At 45.3% G+C, this 23,070-nt stretch overlaps 1 protein-coding gene and 2 pseudogenes across 8 annotated transcripts in view; 1 reads left to right on the forward strand and 2 right to left on the reverse strand.

The window, feature by feature from the left end:
• Nucleotides 1-3,110: 3,110 nt before the first annotated feature.
• Nucleotides 3,111-8,394, reverse strand: LOC100988681 (2-amino-3-ketobutyrate coenzyme A ligase, mitochondrial-like; annotated as a pseudogene).
• A 670-nt stretch (nucleotides 8,395-9,064) lies between these two features.
• The window catches only part of WDR89 (WD repeat domain 89), a 48,928-nt gene continuing 34,922 nt past the window's right edge, over nucleotides 9,065-23,070 (reverse strand). For 5 of the 8 annotated variants that reach the window (XM_014347577.3, XM_034937671.3, XM_063596234.1 and 2 more), the window contains 2 exons: nucleotides 15,308-15,453; nucleotides 9,065-11,366 (listed from right to left, as the gene is read on the reverse strand). In XM_014347577.3, coding sequence (XP_014203063.2) covers nucleotides 10,172-11,366; nucleotides 15,308-15,390 — 1,278 coding nt within the window. In that variant the 5' untranslated portion in view covers nucleotides 15,391-15,453 and the 3' untranslated portion in view covers nucleotides 9,065-10,171. The remainder of the gene's footprint in view (nucleotides 11,367-15,307; nucleotides 15,454-23,070) is intronic. The other 3 variants (XM_034937673.3, XM_003831617.6, XM_063596236.1) reach the window with 1 other exon arrangement.
• Nucleotides 12,837-13,319, forward strand: LOC100989811 (10 kDa heat shock protein, mitochondrial-like; annotated as a pseudogene).

A 23,070-nucleotide genomic window follows, 5' to 3' on the forward strand; every position in this document is an offset into this window, starting at 1 on the left:
AGCTCGTGATCCGCCTGCCTCAGCCTCCCAAAGTGCTGGGATTACAGGCATGAGCCACAGCGCCCAGCCTATTTATTTCATTTCTTATTTCTCTATGTTTTCATGTGGACCAGTCTGCTAGTACAATAATGGTGAAATAACAGTGGACCAACTAATATTTACACTATTGCTTTCAATAACTTATTGGGGAAGTCACCTAATAAAGTTGGATGAATATGTTACTCCTTTAGAGCAATGGCTGAACTTCCAGATATTGTTTTTTTTTTTTTTTTTTTGGTTTTGTTTTGAGACAACGTCTCTCCCTGTCACCCAGGCTGGAGCGCAGTGGTGTGATCACGGTGCTCTGCAGCCTCAACCTCCCAGGTCAAGTGATCCAACCACCTCGGTCTCTTGAGTAGCTGGAACCACAGATGTACACCACTACACCTGGCTAGTTTTCTGTTTTTTGTAGAGATGGGGTCTCACTATATTTCCCAGGCTAGTCGTCTCAAACTCCTGAGCTCAAGCAATCTGCCGGCATTGGCCTTCCAAAGTGCTGGAATTACATGTGTGATCCACTGCGCCCAGCCCTGAACTTCAAGTTTTTTAAAGGAAGGTAGGGTTTTCCAGTGATCAGATCTTTTTTTTTTTTTTTTTTTTTTTTTTTTTGAGACAGAGTCTCGCTCTGTCACCTAGGCTGGAGTGCAGTGGCACAATCTTGGCTCATTGCAACCTCCACCTGCCAGGTTCAAGCAATTCTCCTGCCTCGGCCTCCTCAGTAGCTGGGACTACAAGCACACACCACCATGTCCGGCTAATTTTTTGTATTAGTAGTAGAGATGGGGTTTCACCATGCTGGGCAGACTGGTCTCGAACTCCTGACCTTGTGATCCGCCCACCTCGGCCTCCCAAAGTGCTGGGATCACAGGCATGAGCCACCACGCCCGGCCTTTTATTTATTTATTTTTCTGAGACAGAGTCTTGCTCTGTTGCCCAGGCTGGAGTCCAGTGGCACGATCTCAGCTCACTGCAACCTCCGCCTCCCTTGTTCAAGTGATTCTCCTGCATCAGCCTCCCGAGTAGCTGGGACTACAGGCACGTGCTGCCACGCCTGGCTAATTTTTGTAATTTTAGTAGAGACAGAGTTTCAGCATGTTGGTCAGGCTGGTCTCGAACTCTTGACCTCGTGATATGCCTGCCTCCACCTCCCAAAGTGCTGGGATTACAGGCGTGAGCCACTGTGCCCGGCCGTGATCAGATCTTTAAAGAGAAAACAAATTAATAGTATAAACTCATAAAAGTAGTATCAGAGAAGAAAAAAGAGGCAGATTTCAAGTAAATAAAAATAGCAACAAATACAAAAACAACAAATAATACCTAGGTGCCACTGTCCAATAGAATATGCAATCTAATAATTTCCACAGCTCAAGATCATGTTATCTTTGTTTTTGTTTTTGGGACAGGATCTGGCTCTGTCACCCAGGCTGGAGTGCAGTGGCATGATCTCAGCTGCCTGCAGCCTCTGCCTCCTGGGCTTAAGCCATCCTCCCACCTTAGCCTCCCAAGTAGCTGGGGCTACAGGTGTGCGCCACCACACCAGGCTAATTTTTGTGCATATATATATATATATATAGACAGAGAGAGAGAGAGAGAGAGAGAGAGAGAGAGAGAGACGAGGTTTTGCTGTTTTGCCCAGGCTGGTCTCAAACTCCTGGGGTCAAGCGATCTGCCTGCCTTCGCCTCCCAAAGTACTGGGATTACAGGCATGAGCCACTGTGCCCTGCCAAGATAATGTTATCTACATCAGAGTTACCTTTAATTCTTGCTATTTTGTAGACCTTGTTTTCAGCTTCTTTCTGAATTTTCTCACTTAAAGAGAGCAAGGGAGCAGTGATGCACAGGTGTGCATACAGAAATACAGGCTCGCTAATTAGGCAAGGACATGAGTTGTTGGGGCCACTTGAGACCAGTTGGGGAAAGAGTTTGAGGCTCAGTGGTAATTGTGGTGGTAGTTGGACTAAAGCAGTGTTGAAAGTGAGTTCACAAGAGGTACAAGATTTTCTCCTGGTTGGGCACATTGGCTCACACCTGTAAACCAACACTTTGGGAGGCTGAAGCAGGAGGATCACTTGAGCCCAGGAGTTCGAGGCTGCAGTGAGCTAATTGTGCCACTGTACTCCAGCCTGGGCAACAGAATGAGACTCTGTCTAAAAAAAAAAAAAACAAGAATCATAGGCAAAGAAACAGACCCTCTTCCACTGGATGTTGTTGAATGTGGACATGATCACTGGCACTATTACAGTCATCTTATGAACTTGAAGGTAACTAGCTGACAAGCTGAAGATTTGCAGAACAAAAAAATGGAGAGCTGGGTGGGGTGGCAGTCATCTGTAGTCCCAGCTACTTGGAAAGCTGAAGTGGGAAGATCCCCCAGGCCCAGGAGTTGAAGACCAGCCTGGGCAACACAGTGAGACCCCAACTCCCCAAAAAGAAAAAAGGTACGAATTTGGATTCTTGCTCACAACCAATCCTGGAAATGTCCTACTTCTGAACTTATGTGAGGTAATTTTTTTTGTTGTTTTTTTGAGATGGAGTCTCACTCTGTTGCCCAGGCTGGAGTGCAATGGTGCGATCTTGGCTCACTGCAACCTCCACCTCCCACGTTCAAGCAATTCTCCTGCCTCAGCCTCCTGAGTAGCTGGGATTACAGGTTCCTGCCATCACAACAAACTAATTTTTGTATTTTTAGTAGAGATGGGCTTTTGCCATGTTGGGCAGGCTAGTCTCAAACTCCTGACCTCAGGTGACCCACCTGCCTCAGCCTCCCACAGTGCTGGGATTACAGGCATGAGCCACCATGCCTCGCCGGAATTTTAAAATTTTATGTAGGAATAGGGTCTCACTATATTGCCCAGGCTGGTCACGAACTCCTGAACTCAAGTGATCCTCCTATTTCAGCTTCCCAAAGTGGTGGGGTTACAGAAGTGAGCCACTTAGTCTGGCCACATTTGTATGTTTTCTGTATGCCTATTACTAGCTCCCAAACACACCAATATTCATTCAAAGTGACTTTCTTTTCAAATTTCTTCTCTTTCTCCCTCTGTCTTCCTACCTTTTTCCTTTTATCTTCCTTTCTTTTTTTTTTTTTTATTTTGAGACGGTGTCTCACTCTGCTGCCAAGGCTGGAGTACAGTGGCACCATCTCGGCTCACTGCAACCTCTGCCTCCCAGGTATAAGCAATTCTCCTGCCTCAACCTCCCGAGTAGCTGGGATTACAGGTGTGCACCACCACGCCCGGCTAATTTTTGTATTTTTAGTAGAGATGGGGTTTCATCACGTTGGCCAGGCTGGTCTTGAACTCCCAACCTCAAATGATCCGCCCAACTCCCTCCGTTTTATTTCTATACCCACTCTCATTCCCTTCTCCCCCATGCCAGGTAACCATTCTATGATGTTAATATATAAAATTGTTATGAGTTCTTGCATAAAGTGAACTGTTAGTTGTAATATTTTAATTAATATAAATGGTTTTCCCCACACATGCATTCTTACTGCTTTCACTGGGTACTATTTTTATGATTGAGCCATATGGCTAAGTGTACATCTTGTCTGTGGTTTTTAACTATTGTTACTTCATTGTGTACATCCACCACATTTTTATCTCTCTCCAGGTGTAGATATCCAGGTTGTCTCCGACCCCATGATGTCAAAAATAATTCCCAATAATGGACCTTTATGAAAATCTCTTTCGGATATTACACCAAGCAGTGCAATTGCTAGGTCAGAGAGTACATGAACACTTAGGTATGTTCTTGCTCTCCAGAATAGGTGCATCCATTTACACTTTTTTTTTTTTTTTTTTTGAGACAGAGTCTCGCTCTGTCGTCCAGGCTGGAGTGCAGTGGCGCGATCTCGGCTCACTGCAAGCTCCGCCTCCTGGCTTCAAGTGATTCTCCTGCCTCAGTCTCCCGAGTAGCTGGGACTACAGGCGCCTGCCACCACACCCAGCTAATTTTTGTATTTTTAAAGTAGAGACAGTGTTTCACCATATTGGCCAGGCTGGTCTCGAACTCCCGACCTTGTGATCATCCCGCCTCGGCCTCCCAAAGTGCTGGGATTACAGGCGTGAGCCACTGTGCCTGGCCCTTCCATACAAATTTTAAAGTAAGCTTGAGTTCATCAAAAAATCCAACTGGAATTTTTATTGGGATTAATGTAATCTGCTTTTTCACATTAAATTTAGAATGTTCACTTTTATAATATTGTCATCTCATTGGAAGCACAGAATGTTTCTTAGGTTATTTTCTATGTCTTCATTAGAGTTTTTAAAGCTTTCTTCAAATAGACCTTGTGTAACCTTGGTTAATTCCTTGATATTTTACATTTTTATACCTATTGTGAAATGATATGCTTTGGATTTTCATTGGCTGATCTTATTTATAACTGGCGACCTTGCTGAATCTCTTAAGAGTTAGAATAGTTTGTTGATTGTTGCATTTTTTAGGTAGATATCATTTGCAAAGGAGAGGTTTTCTCTTCTCTTCCAATCCTTACATGCTGTAATTGTTTTTCTTTCCTTATAGTATTAATTAGGATCCATACTACTATAAGCCTCCCCAGTGAGTCGTGGTCTCAAAAGGAATGCATTTAATCTAACATTTCTCCACTAAACATAATGTTTACTGTAGGTTTTGGTGTTTGTTTTGAGACACAGTCTCACTCTGTCACCCAGGCTGGAGTGCAGTGGTGAGATCATGGCTCACTGTAGCCTCCCACCTGAGCCTCCCAAGTAACTGGGACTACAGGAACACGCCACCACACCTGGCTAACTTTTTGTGTATCTATTTTTAATTTTTGTAGTGATGGGATTTTGCCACGTTGCCTAGGCTGGTCTCAAATTCCTGGGCTGAAGCACTCTGCCTGCCTCGGCCTTCTAAAGGGCTGGGATTACAGGTGTGAGCCAGCACACCCAGTCCCTACTGTAGGTTTTTATTATATAAACTTTCACCAAGTTTAAGTACTGTATTGCTAACTTAGCCAGGCATGGTGGTGCACACCTGTAGTCCCAGCTACTTGGGAGATGAGGCAGGAGAATTGCTTGAACCCGGGAGGTAGAGGTTGCAGTGAGCTGAGATCGCACCACTGCACTGCAGCCTGGGTGACAGTGAGACTCTGCCTCAAAAAAAAAAAAAAAATTCATTCATTTTTATGGCTGAGTAATATTCCACTGAATGGATATACCATGTTGTTTGTTTTGTTCTGTTTTGTTTTTTCACAGCCAATTTTCATACTGTTGTTTCACATTCTCACAGCCCTCAGCACAGGCCACATCCCAGCCCAGCTCTGGGACTCTGGTTCAGGGCTCAGAGCCTCTGGTCTGCGCTGATCGAAAACCTCCTTTGACCCTATGGCAGTAGGTGGACCTTGGCTCTGCTTGTCCCTACTCAGAGCTCAGGGCAGTGCCCTGTACAGCCGCCCCACTTCCACGAAGGCCTCCACGTGGTAGTCAATGTCTTCATTGTGCAATGCTGAGATCTGTATCCGGATCTGGGCCTTGCCCTTGGAGACCACAGGGTAGCTGAACCCAATAACAAAGATGCCTCTCTTCAGCATGTCATCCGCCATGTGAGGTCAGCTGGGCATCACCCAGCATCACAGGGCGGATGGGGTGACTGGCTCCTGAGACAGTGAATCCAGCAGCTTCCATCTTACTACAGAACCACTGGGTCCTGGCAGCCATAGACTGGAAGATGGTGTTGCTCTCCATGAGCAGATCTAGGGCCTTAGAGGTGCAGCCAACAACAGCAGGTGGCAGACTGTTGGAGAAGAGGTAGGGCTGGGCAGCAGCAGTGACACCAGGGGCCCAGGCCCTGTCGTGTAGCCCCCTGATGCACCACCCAGGGCCTTCCCCAGGGTGGAGCTGATGATGGTGACCTGGCCCATCACACCCAGCAGCTCATCTGTGCCCTGTCCTGTGAGTCCCAGGAAGCCACTGGCATGGCATTCATCCACAAAGACCAGGGCGCCACATCTAGAGGCAAGGCGGCAGATCTTCTGCAGGGGCACGATGTCGCCATCCATGGAAAAGGCCCCATCGGTGGCCACCAGGAACAGCCGATGCTTCTGGGCCTCCTGAAGGTTGGTTTCTAGGTCGGCCACGTCCAGGTGGCAATAGTGGTACTTGTGGGCCTTGCACAGGCAGATGCCGTGGAGGATGGAGGCACAGTTCAGCTCGTCCGACAGGACTGCGTCCTCGGGTCTCAGCAGGGCCTCAAAGAGGCCGGCATTGGCGTCACAACAGCTGGGATAGAGGATGGCATCCTCCCGCTGGTGGAAGCGGGCTATTTTTGCTTCTAAATTCTTGTGGATGCTTGGGGTTCCACGGATGAAGCGGACCGAGCTAAGGCCAGCTCCAAAGAGCCTGCAGACCTGCCTGAATCACCTCGGGGTGGCTGCTCAAGCCCGGGTAGTTGTTGGCACGTTAAGTTGAGGATTCCTCCGGAGACGCCGTCCACGTGGATGTGCGGCCCCTGACGGGACATGATGACCCGCTCACTCTTCCAGGTGCCAGCTCCGCGGATCCCTTCCAGCTCCCCCTCCAGAATGCCGCGCAGCTGGGCCAGCACTGACTGCGCGCTGCGCCGCAGGGCACCCCGGAGAGCGCGGCGCGCCAGGCTTTTCCAGCCCACATTGCTCCTACCTCGCCAGAGCGCACCTGCCTGCCCGCCGTGCGCACCGCCCACATTGTTTATCCATTCATCTACTGATGAACACTTGGATTCTTTCCACCTTTTGGCTAGTATGAATGTTACTATGAACACTCAAGTACAAGTTCTTGTGTGGACATACGTTTTCAATTCTTCTGGGCATATACCTAGGAGTGGAATTGCCAGGTCAAATGGCAACTGGACAACTCCCTGAGGAACTTCTGGACTGTTTTCCAAAGCGGCTCCACCATTTTACATTCCCACCAGCAGTGTATAAAGGTTCTGATTTCTCCAGATCTTCAGAAGACACAATTTTTATTAATATTATAGCCATGCTAATGGGTGTAAAGTATTCTGGTTTGCATTTCTCTGCTAATGATATTGAGTATCTTTGCATGTGCATACTGGCCATTTGTATATCTTCTTTCAAGAAATGTCTATCCAGATCCTTTGATCAATTTAAAAATTGGGTTGTCTTTTTAATATCGAGTTGTAAGATTTCTCCGTATGTTCTGGACACAAGTTCCTTATCTATGATTTGCCAACATTCTCTCTCATTCTATGGGTTAGTATTCTATGGGTTGGTGCAATTACTTTTGCACCAACCTTTTTAAGGGTCTCTTTTAATTGATGAGTTAAATCCACTTATACTATTTACAATGTTCTCCACATGGTCAAATGCATTGGGTAACCTGTAAGTTCAATTTTCTCCCTGGACATCTCCCTCCTGATATCCTCTGCCCTGCTCCAGTCTGGACTGAATATAGTGCTGCAAAGCTGTTATCTTGCCACAATGCTAGGTTGGTTCCCTGATTTTTGCTATCTCTGCTCTTCCTTGATTTACTTCCTTAATTTCTGTGAAGTGTATCCTTCAGCAGCCTTTGAAAAAAACGGCATGAAGAGTGAAGTTTGAGATTTTGTATGCCTGCAATGTTTTGTTTTGACATAGAGTCTCGCTCTTGTTGTCTAGGCTGGAGTGCAATGGTGCACAATTTTGGCTCACTGCAACCTCTGCCTCCCAGGCTCAAGCAATTCTTCTGCCTCAGCCTCTCAAGTAGCTGAGATTACAGGCGTGTGCCACCATGCCTAGCTCATTTTTGTATTTTTGGTAGAGACGGGGTTTCACCATGTTGGCCAGGCTGGTCTTGAACTCCTGACCTCAGGTAATCTGCCTGCCTCGGCCTCCCAAAGTGCTGGGATTACAGGCATGAGCCACCGCACCCAGCCAACCTGCAATGTTTTTAACTTCACGCGTGAAGACAGCCTGACTGGTCATAGAATTACTATTTCCTGGGTTTAGCCAATGAGAGTTTGGTTACAAACGGATACTTTATTAGCTATATCAACTTGGTTCCTGAGGTTCAGAGAACAACTAGGAAATATTCATTTGACAAGGGATATCTCAAAAAATTTATCATCTATTTGCTGCATGAGTTTGGAGAGCTGTAAATTCAAATAGGTAGGAATCTGTCCTCAGAACTCTGAAGGCATTGATCCACCATCTTTTGTCATCCAGATTTGCTAATGAGTCTAACACAACTGTAAATCTGTTCCTGAGTGATTTTTTTTTTTTTTCCGGACACTTGCAGGATTTTCTATTTACTCTGGGGGTTCTGAAACTTCACAGTGCTATGCCTTGATGTGGATCTTTTTCATTCATTACACTTGACACTCTGCTGTGCCTTTCAATCTAAAGATTGAAGTTCTGGAATAGCCACTATATTAGTCCATTTTCACACTCTATAAATAACTGCCCAAGACTGGGTAATTTATAAAGGAAAGAGTGTTTAATTGACTGAAGAGTTCAGCATGGCCAGGGAGGCCTCAAGAAACTTACAATCATGGGGGAAGGCAAAGGGGAAGCAAAGCACCTCCTTCACAAGGCTTCAGGAGAAAGAGTGAGGAGTTAAAGGGGCAGAGCCCTTTATAAAACCATCAGATCTTGTGAGAACTCACCCACTATCAGGAGAACAGCGTAGGGGAAACCATCCCCATGATCCAATCACCTCCCACCAGGTCTCTCCCTAGACACGTGGGGATTATGGGGATTACAATTCGAGATGAAATTTGGGTGAGGACACAGACAAACCATACCAGCCATTTATGTTATTCCTAATAACCCACTGCCCCCATTTCTTTTTTAACTTTTTTCACTTTCTAAAACTGTTAGTCTGGTTTTGACCCCTGTATTTATCTTCTGTGGCTTTCATCTTTTCTCTTTGTCTCTTTCAGTTCTACTTTCAGGAATATTTTCTCACCCGCATCTTCCAACACTATTAATTACTTTTGAATTTTAAATATTTTTAATTTTAAAAAGCCCTATTGTTTTAATAGTTTCACTTCCAATTGTTTTATGAATGCGATTTCTCCAGATATCTTTCAAACTAATTTTTTTATTCACTACATAGCACTGTCTTAAAGATTCTGAAAAACACAATTTTTAACACTTATATAGTCCTCCATCAAAACATCAACGTACTGAAGATTTTAAGCAGTATGAGGCACCATCACGTTTTTGTTTCTTCCCCCTCATTTCCCCGCCCCTACCAGATCTGTTTTTGATGTTTAGCCTAGAAGTAGCAAGAAGGATGAACTGAACCAGATTAGAGATCGAGCTGGTAATCCAGATGAGAAATAATGAAAGTCTTCTCTAGGGTAATAGTGGTGAGGTAAAGGCAAAAGGATAGCTGACAGACGTTAGGAGGTGAAATGGCACAGGACTTGGTGAAAAACTGGTTAGGAGAAGATGAAAGAGAAAAGTCCAGGTTATCCTCAGATTTATGATTTGGAAGAATAGCAATTTCTCCAAGTCGAGTCCTATTATAAATATTTTCATTTTTGTATTTCACTTTGAGTCTCAATTTATCAAGATAAGTTCCTTTCAATCAGCAAAACACGTTTACTACTTACTAATATTAAAGATGCAAATATTTACTAAACATATTTTTCTCACTTTACATAGATGCCTACCATTTTATTTCTAAAAAAGCTTAATTCTATTTACTCATTAAAATACTTACATTTAAATACTCCAACATAATACATTAGGTGTATTAAACATATAGATGCTCCTCAGATGAAGAATATAGTCTGATCTGGTTTTATACACAATAAAGACAATTTAAAATGTAAAAAACTGGGCTTAAAAAATGCAGCCAACCACCTGTTTTATTAAGTTTTACCAAGTATTTCCTTCTAAAAAGTCCTTATCAGAGCTATTTCTTTAAAGCCAACATTTACTACATTAACAGATGGGTTCTTTAAATGAGAAATTTTACTTTCAACTCACTGATTTTATACTTAGAGGCTTTAACATTTTTTAGAATATTTGAAGACCGGAATTAAACCATTCTCACCATATTTTTCCAGGACTGTTTGCTAACTGGCTTGTTTTTACATAAAGCTTTAAACATGTCTACCATGGGTAGTAAACAAGGACTATTTGAAACTATAAAACCTACCAAACAAAGTGCCAAATGCATTATCACTGCTTTTTCCTTCTCTTATAAGAATCATTACTATGAACTCGTACTCGTTGGTGCACAGAGGATGCTATTTTCATACTCTCTTTCTTTGTAAAGGTCTTCTCTATAGCTCCAGGTTTCCAAAGTAACAACTGTGCATCTTCTCCTCCAGTCAACAAAGAATCATCTTGCACATTCCAACAGAAAGAACGGACTGTAGCAGCATGCCCTCCCTGAAGGCTAGTCACATGGGTCAGTCCTGACATGCTGCAGTTCATCAAATGAATCCTTCCTTTGTTTGTTCCTCCAATAACATGCAATGTGTCTGTCTTTTCATGATATAGGCCACCAATCAAATAGTCCAAAGCATCTTCTTTCATGTTAACTACTTCTCTGACATCCTGGATGTTCAAACGTGTAACCGGTTCATCAGTGTCCAGATGATTAAGATCCCACCAATAAAATCCTTCATCATGTGTCATGCAGTAAATCTGTTTATAACTTTTCCCAGACCAACCAATACAGCTTACTGATGAAATTGAGTTACAGGTTGTAACCAGTGCATCCTCCTCATTATCAATATTAATATCAAATACATTTACCAGGCCATCAGATGAACCTGAGACTACCATGTTGGGATTGCTGGGATGGAAACGTACTTGAGTGACATCATCACTATGTGTCTCTGAATATGCACCAAGTGGGTCTTTAGTTGTAGATAAATTCTGAGAACTCATCCTTGCATCCCAAAACACCAACAATGCATCATCATCAACTTTTTCTGTACCAGCACAAATAATATGATCATTACAATTAATATCAAAACTGATAAAAATATTGGAAGGGTAACCCTTGAAGAGCTGAACAGGTTTTTCTCTGGCTACTCGAGCATCCCAACATTTCACAGTGCCATCAGTACATGCTGAATATACACTGTCACAGGAATTTGCAAATCTGACTCCATTAAGAAGTCCAGGATATCCACTAAATTCTCGTAGTACATTTAACCTTTCTTTATCATATATTCTGATTGATCCATTAGAACATAAAACAGCAACCAAGTTTTCCTTTCCTGCTTGGACAGTCTTTGATGTGTCTATACCAAGAAGGTAAGTGGGCTCTTTGGTTCCTAAGGAACATTTAACAATGTGCAGATTAGCAAATTGTTCCTCAATCTTTTCCATGTCAACAGCAGCATCCAAGGGTAGTAAAACTCTGTAAAAAATAATAAAAATAAAAATAAAAATTAATGCTTAACAATGGAGATACATAAAAAAATTTAACTTGAAGTTTCTCTAAAATTGCAATTAAATCAAGAACATTTTCCTCTGAGGGCTGGCATGAATCAATCAATCAACAGAAATGTATTCTAATACTATAATCACTTCCTTCCTATGATGTAACTAAAACTCAGTTGCCTTCTAATTCAATCACTCTAATACTGAATTCACTACCAGGAGTGGTGGCTCACACCTGTAATCTCAGCACTTTGGGAGGCTGAGGTAGGAGGACTGCTTGAGGCCAGGCATTAGAGACCAGCCTGGGCAACATGGGGAGACCCCCCGCCATCTCTTCAAAAAATAAATTAGCAGGGCATGGTGGCCTATGCCTGTAGTCCTAGCTACTCAGGAGGCTGAGGTAGGAGGACTGAGGACTGCTTGAGACCAGGAAGTTGAGACTACAGTGATCCATGATCATGTTGCTGTCATCCAGCCTGGGGAATAAAGTGAGATCCTGCCTCAAAAAAGAAAAAAAAATGCTGAATTTACTATATATATTTTATGCTAGTAAGAGAATAAAAAATATGTACATAACGCCACCCAGTAGTTCCTTTTAGCTCAAACCCAATTACTGGTTCTACTCAAGTCATCTTCAGGATTGGCAAGGATCTCCACTTTGGAATAATCTTCTCCTGGCCCCAGCTGCCTTACACAACTTTAGAATTTAAACATAGATATGTAGGCAAAAAAAAAAAAAAAAAAAGGTTTCCCAAAAATATTCATGCCTTAATCCCTGGAATCTGTGAATATGTTAGGTTACAAAGGAAAACTGAAGTTGTACATGGAATTAAGGTTGCTTATCAGCCTAATTTAAGGCTAACCTTAAAATAGGGAGATTATCCTAGATTATCTGTTATCACTGTGGCCCAATATGGTAACAACTGTCTTCAAAAGTGGAAGAGGGAGGCAGAAGAGTCAGAGGAAGAGGTTCCCATAGAAGAAAGGCAAAGACACAGAGAGATACAATGTTGCTGGTTTTGAAGACAGAGGCTGAGGGTGGCCTCTAGAAACTAAAAAGCAAGAAAAGATTTTCCTCTAAGCCTCCAAATGGAAATGCAGCCCTGTTGACATCTTAATTTTAGCCCAGTGACATCCATTTTGGACTTCAGACCTCCAGAACCGTTAAGATAATAAACTTAATGTTATCTCAAACAACTAAGTTTGCAGTAATTTGTTATAGCAGCAATAGGAAACGAATACAACAGAGGTTCCCAGTATAGAATCCTGGAGAAGTGCTTCTAAGGCAGTAGCAGCTTGTGATAGTAGAAATGGGATTTGAACCTAGGCATTCTGGCTTCAGGCTTCACGGACTGTGCTCTAAACCACCATACTAGATTGCCTCTCCAGGGTGGGCTGTATGTAGGACAAGTTCAAGGCCAGAAAAACATGCATGCCTAGTAACACTACAATAAATTCTTGACACTAGAGCAGAGTACGAGTCTGAGGCGGAGGGAGTCATGGCAGGACAAGCGTTTAAGTTTCTTCCACTCTTTGACCGAGTATTGGTTGAAAGGAGTGCTGTTGAAACTGTAACCAAAGGAGGCATTATGCTTCCAGAAAAATCTCAAGGAGAAGTATTGCAAGCAACGGTAGTCGCTGTTGGATCGGGTTCTAAAGGAAAGGGTGGAGAGATTCAACCAGTTCGTGTGAAAGTTGGAGATAAAATTCTTCTCCCATAATATGGAGGCACCAAAGTAGTTCTAGATGACAAGGATTATTTCCTATTTAGAGATGGTGACATTCTTGGAAAGTACGTAGACTGAAATAAATCACTATTGAAATGGCATCAACATGAAGCTGCCCATTCCACTGAAGTTCTGAAATCTTTCATCATGTAAACAATTTCCATATTTCTCTTTTATAATAAACTAATGATAACTAATGAAAAAAATAAAATAAATTCTTCTAGTGTGCTTTCTCATCAGTGAATATTCTTTCTAGCCTGTCTAACAAATTCATTTTCATTCTTAAGATGAAATGTTTTTTCTGTTGCTTTAGTGATATCTTCTTAAGCATCTGTCTTTTCATCTTTAAAAGGAGAAATGAGTACTAACTCAAGAACTGTTAGGAGGATTAACTAATGCATGCCATGTGTTCTGCACAATGTATGGCATATCATAGTACCTACACAATAGATGTAATAGGTCAGGCGTGGTGGCTCATGCCTGTAATCCCAACACTTCTGGAGGCCGAGGCAGGGATCACTGAGGTCAGGAGTTCGAGACCAGTCTGGTCAACATGGTAAAACCCCATCTCTACTAAAAATACAAAAATTAGCTTGGTGTTGTGGTGCACACCTGTAATCCAGCTACTCGGGAGGCTGAGGCAGGAGAACTGCTTGAGGTAGAGGTTGCAATGAGCCAAGGTCTTGCCACTGCACTCACTCCAGCCTGAACAACAGAGTGAGATTCCTACTCAAAAAAAAAAAAAAAAAAAGATGGCTGGACATGGTAGCTCACGCCTGTAATCCCAGCACTTTGGGAGGCCAAGGCGGGCGGATCACCTGAGGTCGGGAGTTCGAGACCAGTCTGACCAACATGGAAAAACCCCATCTCTATTAAAAATACAAAATTAGCCAGGCGTGGTGGCACATGCCTGTAATCCCAGCTACTCGGGAGGCTGAGGCAGGAGAATCGCTTGAACCCAGGAGGAGGAGGTTGCAGTGAGCCGAGATCGCACCATTGCACTCCATCCTGGGCAACAAGAGTGAAACTCCATCTCAAAAAAAAAAAAAAAAAAAGATGTAATATAAAAATTACCAGTATCACCATGTAAGGGAGAATTTGGATCTATCAGAGAGCTCCAAATAGCACAATTACATCAAACAGCAAAAAATATTAGTAAGTTGGATTTGGGTTTTTTAAAATTTATTTTATTTTTTTGTATTTTTAGTGGAGATGGGGTTTCACTGTGTTAGCCAGGATGGTCTCGACCTCCTGACCTCGTGATCCGCCTGCCTCGGCCTCCCAAAGTGCTGGGATTACAGGCGTGAGCCACCACGCCCGGCCTGGATTTGGGTTTAAAATAGAAATAAGCATTCCCTCCAACTTTTAATTTTCAACATTTATTTTTACTTATTTTTCCTTTGGAGATGGCATCACAGCTCATTAATTTTCAACATTTATAAGTGCACACACACAAAAAGCTCTAATGGACACACACAGTTCACCTTCTAGGTTCACTGTTAACTTCTTGCCACATTTGCTTTCTCTCTCTCCACACACACACACACACACACGCACCACTGCTTTTTAAAAATGAACCTTTTGATGAAAGTTAGCTGCAGACAAAGTATCACTCCATTCCTAAATACTTCACCATAACAGCATCTCTCCAACCTTCTGTTTTTCATGTCATGGAATTTTTTGAATATCCTTTTCTTCAACAACTTTCATCCAAAGAGTTCAGGATCTATTAATTGTCCTTGCCTAAATCAATGATTATGCTAGAATCTGCAAAACAGTCCTTTTCTAATTCTATCATTCTTTCTACCTTAGCAGGCATTCTTCTATAAACAAGAGCTTTTTTCCTTTCTCTGTTTCTTTGACTAGGAAATTACGATTCTTAAAAACTGTGTATCATAATCTATTGCTTTGTTGCTTTTTGATGCTCAAAGTGTCTGGACTTGGCCATTAAGACCCTTTAAGCCAGCTTCTGTAGCCTTCTGATAGGACCCCATCAGTCTGTAAGCCCTACATGAGAAACTCTGTGGAAGCATTAGGTAGCTCTAAAAATGGTGTGCTTCCTTCAACTTAAGTATTCAGACATGAAATGACCATTTTCCAGTAACGCTGGGGTAGTCACCTCCACAGCTGCTGAGGTAGCTAGCACAGTACAACTGTTCTGTGGTTTTCCCGCCAGACGAAATAGCCTTACCTCGAACACGTCAGGCTTGCTCCTGCCTCAGGACTGCAGCAACAGCTGTTTGCCTGGAGTATTCTTTCCCTGCATGTCTGCATGAGTGACTCCTTCCTGTTATTCAGGTCTCAGCATATGTCACCTGCCCAGAGAGAGTCTCTCCCCTGCCAATCAACGTGAAAAAGCCCCTGTCATTTCCTATCACATCCTTAACCTGTTTCACTAATTTAAAAATTAAAAATGATGGCCAGGTGCAGTGGCTCATTCTTGTAATCCCAGCACGTTGAGAGGCCAGGGCAGGCAGATTGCTTGAGCCCAGGGGTTCGAGACCAGCCTGGGCAACAAGGCTAAACCCCATCTCTACAAAAAAATGCAAAGATGAAGCAGGTGTGGTAGTGCACGCCTGTAGTCCCAGCTACTCAGGAGAACTGCTTGAGCTCAGGAGGTGGAGGTTGCAATGAGCCAAGATCATGCCACTGCACTCCAGCCAGGACAACAGGGCAAGACCCTGTCTCAAAAAAAAACTGACACAAAATTTAAAATGTTTATGAAGTATTTCAAATGTACAAAGATGTAGAAAAAAATGTAACAGACACCCAAAGATGTACCACCTATACTTAACAAATATTAACATTTTTTACTGTATCTGCCTCAGTTTAACAAAATGGAACATGACAGACACAAGTAAAACTTCACTCCAATAATTAAGAATTTAGAATAATGGCACCATATTTATATGTATATTTCTTGCAATTTGCTCTTTTCACTCAATATAATTTTTAAAAAGTCCTGTTTTAGTGGTGAACTTATTACCTAACTCTTTCTTGCTTATTTGTTAATAAGTGGTTTCTGAATACATTAATGCCTAACTGATTCAACTTTCACACATTAAAATCACCACGTAAGGACGCTGCGGTCAACGACAGACCACATTTATGATAGTTAAGATTATAGCCTCGTCCTCCCAAAGTACTGGGATTACAGGCGTGATCCACCACACCTGCCCATGCATATACTTTTCTATTCAGTCTAAACCTGAAAGAATACACAGCTTTCCGGACTGTGTGGTAGATAGAGCTCCCTCTCCCCTCTCCCCTCTCCCCTCCCCCCTCTCCCCTCTCCCCTCTCCCCTCTCCCCTCTCCCCTCTCCCCTCTTTCCACGGTCTCCCTCTGATGCCGAGCCGAAGCTGGACGGTACTGCTGCCATCTCAGCTCACTGCAACCTCCCTGCCCGATTCTCCTGCCTCAGCCTGCCGAGTGCCTGCGATTGCAGGCGCGCGCCGCCACGCCTGACTGGTTTTCGTATTTTTTTGGTGGAGACGGGGTTTCGCTGTGTTGGCCGGGCTGGTCTCCAGCTCCTAACCGTGAGTGATCCGCCAGCCTCGGCCTCCCGAGGCGCCGGGATTGCAGACGGAGTCTCGTTAACTCAGTGCTCAATGGCGCCCAGGCTGGAGTGCAGTGGCGTGATCTCGGCTCGCTACAACCACCTCCCAGCCGCCTGCCTTGGCCTCCCTAAGTGCCGAGATTGCAGCCTCTGCCTGGCAGCCACCCCGTCTGGGAAGTGAGGAGCGTCTCCGCCTGACCGCCCATCGTCTGGGATGTGAGGAGCCCCTCTGCCTGGCTGCCCAGTCTGGAAAGTGAGGAGCGTCTCTGCCCGGCCGCCATCCCATCTAGGAAGTGAGGAGCGCCTCTTCCCGGCCGCCATCCCATCTAGGAAGTGAGGAGCGCCTCTTCCCGGCCGCCATCACATCTGGGAAGTGAGGAGCGTCTCTGCCCGGCCGCCCATCGTCTGAGATGTGGGGAGCACCTCTGCCCTGCCGCCCCGTCCGGGATGTGAGCAGCGTCTCTGCCTGGCCGCCCTGTCTGAGAAGTGAGGAGACCCTCTGCCTGGCAACCGCCCCGTCTGAGAAGTGAGGAGCCCCTCCGCCCGACAGCCACCCCGTCTGAGAAGTGAGGAGCGTCCTCCCTCCTCGTCCGGGAGGGAGGTGGGGGGGTCAGCCCCCCGCCCGGCCAGCCGCCCCGTCCGGGAGGGAGGTGGGGGGATCAGCCCCCCGCCCGGCCAGCCGCCCTGTCCAGGAGGTGGGGGGCGCCTCTGCCCGGCCGCCCCTACTGGGAAGTGAGGAGCCCCTCTGCCCGGCCAGCCACTCTGTCTGGGAGGGAGGTGGGGGGGGTCAGCCCCCCGCCCGGCCAGCCGCCCCGTCCGGGAGGGAGGTGGGGGGGTTAGCCCCCCGCCTGGCCAGCCACCCCGTCCAGGAGGTGAGGGGCGCCTCTGCCCGGCCGCCCCTACTGGGAAGTGAGGAGCCCCTCTGCCCGGCCAGCCGCTCTGTCTGGGAGGGAGGTGGGGGGGGTCAGCCCCCCGCCCGGCCAGCCGCCCCATCCGGGAGGGAGGTGGGGGGGTCAGCCCCCCGCCCGTCCAGCCGCCCCATCCGGGAGGGAGGTGGGGGGGTCAGCCCCCCGCCCGGCCAGCCGCCCCGTCTGGGAGGGAGGTGGGGGGATCAGCCCCCCGCCCGGCCAGCCGCCCTGTCCGGGAGGTGAGGGGTGCCTCTGCCCGGCCGCCCCTACCGGGAAGTGAGGAGCCCCTCTGCCCGGCCAGCCGCCCCTTCCGGGAGGGAGGTGGGGGGGTCAGCCCCCCGCCGGGCCAGCCGCCCTGTCGGGGAAGTGAGGGGCGCCTCTCCCGGCCGCCCCTACTGGGAAGTGAGGAGCCCCTCTGCCCGGCCAGCCGCCCTGTCCGGGAGGGAGGTGGGGGGTCAGCCCCCCGCCTGGCCAGCCGCCCCATCCGGGAGGGAGGTGGGGGGGGGGTCAGCCCCCCGCCCGGCCAGCCGCCCCGTCCGGGAGGTGAGGGGCGCTTCTGCCCAGCCGCCCCTACTGGGAAGTGAGGAGCTCCTCTGCCCGGCCACCACCCCATCTGGGAGGTGTACTCAACAGCTCATTGAGAACGGGCCATGAAGACAATGGCGGTTTTGTGGAATAGAAAGGGGGGAAAGGTGGGGAAAAGATTGAGAAATCGGATGGTTGCCGTGTCTGTGTAGAAAGAGGTAGACATGGGAGACTTTTCATTTTGTTCTGTACTAAGAAAAATTCTTCTGCCTTGGGATCCCGTTGATCTGTGACCTTACCCCCAACCCTGTGCTCTTTGAAACATGTGCTGTATCCACTCAGGGTTGAATGGATTAAGGGCGGTACAAGATGTGCTTTGTTAAACAGATGCTTGAAGGCAGCATGTTCGTTAAGAGTCATCACCACTCCCTAATCTCAAGTACCCAGGGACACAAACACTGCGGAAGGCCGCAGGGTCCTCTGCCTAGGAAAACCAGAGAACTTTGTTCACTTGTTTATCTGCTGACCTTCCCTCCACTATTGTCCTGTGACCCTGCCAAATCCCCCTCTGCGAGAAACACCCAAGAATGATCAATAAAAAAGAAAAAAAAAGAAAAAAAAAAAGAAAAGAAAAAAAAAAAAAAAGATTATAATGGAGGCCAGGTGTGGTAACCCATGTGTGTAATCCCAGCACTTTGGGAGGCCAAGCCGGGCAGATCACTTTAGCCTAGGAGTTTGAAACCAGCCTGAGCAACATAACGAAACCCCATCTCTACACAAAAAATACAAAAATTAGCCAGGCATGGTGGTGCACGCCTATAGTCCCATCTACTGGGGAGGCTGAGGCAGGGGAATGCTTGAGCCCGGGAGGCTGAGGCTGCAGGGAGCTGTGATTGCACCACTGCACTTCAGCCTCGGCGACAGAGCAAGACACGTGCTGTCTGTCTCTCTCTCTCTCTCTATATATATATACACACACACACACATATATATACACATACACACACACATATATACATACACATACACACACACACACACACACATACACACACACATATGAGCTGGGAGAGTTCCATCATCTAATTGTGGTCCCTGCAAATTCATGGCACAATGCATTACTCATGTGTCTGTGGTGATGCGTGTATAAACAAACCTATTGCACTGCCAGTCATATAAAAGTATAGTACATACAATTATGTACCATACATAATACTTCATAAAGACAATAAAGGACTATGTTACAGGTTTATGTTACTGGTTTAAAAGTCCAATACTATATATATATATTTTTTTTTGAGACGGAGTTTCGCTTTTGTCACCCAGGCTGTAGTGCAGTGGCACCATCTCAGCTCACTGCGACCTCTGCCTCCCAGGTTCAAGAAATTCTCCTGCCTCAGCCCCCGAAGTAGCTGGGATTACAGGCATATGCCACAATGCCCAGCTAATTTTTGTGTTTTTAGTAGGGACAGGGTTTCACCACGTTGGCCAGGCTGATCTCGAACTCCTGAGCTCAAGTGATCCACCCACCTTGGTCTCCCAAAGTGCTGGGATTACAGGCATGAGCCACCATGCCTGGCAAGACTATACTTTTAATCATTATTTTAGAGTGTACTTTCTCTACTTATTAAAAGGAAGTTAACTGTGAACAGCCTCAGGCAAGTCCTTCAAAGGGTATTCCAGAACGCACTGTTCTCATAGAAGATGACAACTCCATGTGTTATTGCTCTTAAAAACCTTCCAGTGGGATAAGACATGGAGTAGAAGACCACAAAATTGATGATCCTGACCGTGTGTGGGCCTAGGCTAATGTGTGTGTCTTTTTTCTTCTTTTTTTTTTTTGGAGGCAGGGTCTTGTTCCATCACTCAGCAAAGTAGCGCCATCATGGCTCACTGCAGCCTCAACCTCCCAGGCTCAGGCCACCACATCCAGCTAATTTTTGTATTTTTGCTAGAGACAGGGTCTCACTATTTTGACCAAGCTGGTCTCAAACTTCTGGGCTCAAGCAATCTTCTTGCCTCAGCCTCCCAAAGTGGTGAGATTACAGGCATGAGCCACTGTCCCCAGCCTGTGTCTCAATTTTTAAAAAAAGAGTTTTAAAAGTAAAATTAGAAAATAATAAAATAAAAATTAAAGTAGAAATAGGCTTATGGAATAAGGATATATGAAGAAAATATTTTTGTACAGCTGTACAATGTGTTTGTGTTTTAAGCTAAGTATTATTACAAAAGAGGAAAAAGTATCACGCCAAGTGCTCTCTACAGGTATACCATTTGTTATCATTTATACCATAATTTTATTATACCTTTTTATGTTTAGATCTACAAGTATTTACCATTGTGTTACAACTGCTTAAAGTATTCAGTAGAGTAAAATGCTGTACAGTGTAGTGTAGGTCATACCGTACAGCCCAAGTATGTAGTAGGCTATACTATCTAGGTTGGGTAAGTACAGTATACTCCATGATGTTCCCAGGATGAAACTGCTTAATGACCCATTTCTCATTGTTAGGCAATGAATGACTGTAATCATAACTGGAGTTCACCAAATGCTAGGCTATGTGCTCGAAACTTCTATCCAGTTTTTAAATCCTAATCATTTAACCCTATGAGGCAGATATTATTATCACTATTTTACAAAGGAAATTGAAGCTCAGAGAGACTAATTTGCCCTTGCTCTCATAGCTACTAAGTGAACATATTGGAGGAGTCTGGTTTGAAATTCAAGTTGTAACTTCAAAACCTGTGAATCTGTGTTCATTCCAATGTTAAGCTATTGATGTTCTATGTAAGTATTAAAGTACTGCTGTCAACTTTAATCCAGGGATATGCCCATGAGGCTTTAGAGGAGGAATTACATGTAAATTCTATGTATCAGAAGAGAAAGGAAGCAGTGTATGATTGTAAAAACATGTAATAACCCAGAAAAGAGTTACAATAAGCAATCATCCTTTACTTTTAATTTTTCATGTGATCTACTTTTCTCTTTAAAACTTTTTTTTGAGACGGAGTCTTGCTCTGTTGCCCAGGATGGACTGCAGTGACGCCATCTCGGTTCACTGCAAGCTCTGCCTCCCGGGTTCACGCCATTCTCCTGCCTCAGCCTCCCAAGTAGCTGGGACTACAGGTGCCCACCACCATACCCGGCTAATTGTTTTGTATTTTTAGTAGAGACGGGGTTTCACCGTATTAGCCAGGATGGTCTCCATCTCCTGACCTCGTGATCTGTCCGCCTCTGCCTCTCAAAGTGCTGGGCTTACAGGCATGATAAAACTTTTTATTATGGAATGTGCATGGAGTAGAGAACAGTAACAGAAATCCCCACATGCGCATTATCCAGCACAATTATATTCCCCAAAAGTTATCAGGGATGGAGAAGTCAGTTATACATATTTTACTGAAGGGCAATTAAGAAACCCCAGGCCAGGCATGGTGGCTCACATCTGTAATCCCAGCACTTTGGGAGGCCGAGGCGGGCGGATCACCTGAGGTCAGGAGTTCGAGACCAGCCTGACCAACATGGAGAAAACCCATCTCTACTAAAAATACAAAATTAGCCAGGTGTGGTGGTGCATGCCAGTAATCCCAGCTACTTGGGAGGCTGAGGCAGGAGAATCGCTTGAACCCAGGAGGCGGAGTTTGCAGTGAGCCAAGATGGCGCCATTACACTCCAGCCTGGGCAACAAGAGCGAAAGTCTGACTCAAAAAAAAAAAAAAAAGAAAGAAAAAGGAAAGAAACCCCAGGCCGGGCGCAGCAGTGGCTCATGCCTGTAATCCCAGCACTTAGGGAGGCCAAGAAAGGTGGATCACCTGAGGTCAGGAGTTTGAGAGCAGCCTGGCCAACATGGTGAAACCCCATCTCTACTAAAAATACAAATTTGCTGGGCGTGGTGGCGCATGCCTGTAGTTCCAGCTACTTGGGAGGCTGAGGCAGGAGAATCGCTTGAACCCAGGAGGTGGAGGTTGGAGTGAGCCAAGATCACACCATTTGCACTCCAGCCTGGGCAACAAGTGTGAGACTCTGTCTCAAAAAAAAAAAAAAGAAAAGAAAAGAAAACCCCAATGGACAAAATGATGAAACTCTTCAAATTCTTCCTTCCCAATGTCCCACTCTCGCATGTGGCGTCAATACAATTTCCGGACTGATCCCAGCTCCAGGGGCAGATCCTGATTAGCTCAAACCAATTATAGTAATCCCACCCCCTTTACCAGTTCAGAAACCTTACATTTTGGGCAATCTGGGCATGCATTCCCTTCCCAACTAAAAGTACCCAGATATGAAACACTAACTCTAAAGTGGTCCCAAGCCAACTAATGAACAGTGCTTTTACACCATATCTATGAGCTTCAACTTCTTCTGATTATTTAAGTCAGTTTGCAGCAGAACTTTTGTAAATGCAGCCAGAACCACCCTAATTAGAGATAATCAAATAAAGTCTTGGGTATATCACCAAGTACTGACTTAATGTAAGAGGCCCCTATAAATAAAGATTTAAGAAACATTTTTTAAAAAGTCAAATTTCTAGGGCCGGGAGCAGTGGCTTATGCCTGTAATCCCAGCACTTTGGGAGACAGAGGCAGGCGGATCACAAGGTCAGGAGTTCAAGACCAAGACCAGCCTGGCCAACATGGTGAAACCCTGTCTCTACTAAAACTATAAAAAAATTAGCCAGGCGTGGTGGCAGGTGCCTGTAATCCCAGCTACTCGGGAGGCTGAGGCAGGAGAACCGCTTGGACCCTGGAGATGGAGGTTGCCATGAGCCGAGATTGTGCCATTGCACTTCACCTTGGGGGACAAGAGCAAGACTTCCTCTCAAAAAAAATAAATAAAATAAAAAATAAAGTTAAATTTCATTCACATTATTTAATTAATTTATTTGGATATAGGATCTCATCCCGTTGCCCTCACTGGAGTGGAGTGGTACAATCACAGCTCACTGCAGCCTCAGCCTTCCAGGCACAAG

The sequence above is a fragment of the Pan paniscus genome, chromosome 15 (assembly GCF_029289425.2).
Source record: "Pan paniscus chromosome 15, NHGRI_mPanPan1-v2.0_pri, whole genome shotgun sequence".
Taxonomy (NCBI): Eukaryota; Metazoa; Chordata; class Mammalia; order Primates; family Hominidae; genus Pan; species Pan paniscus.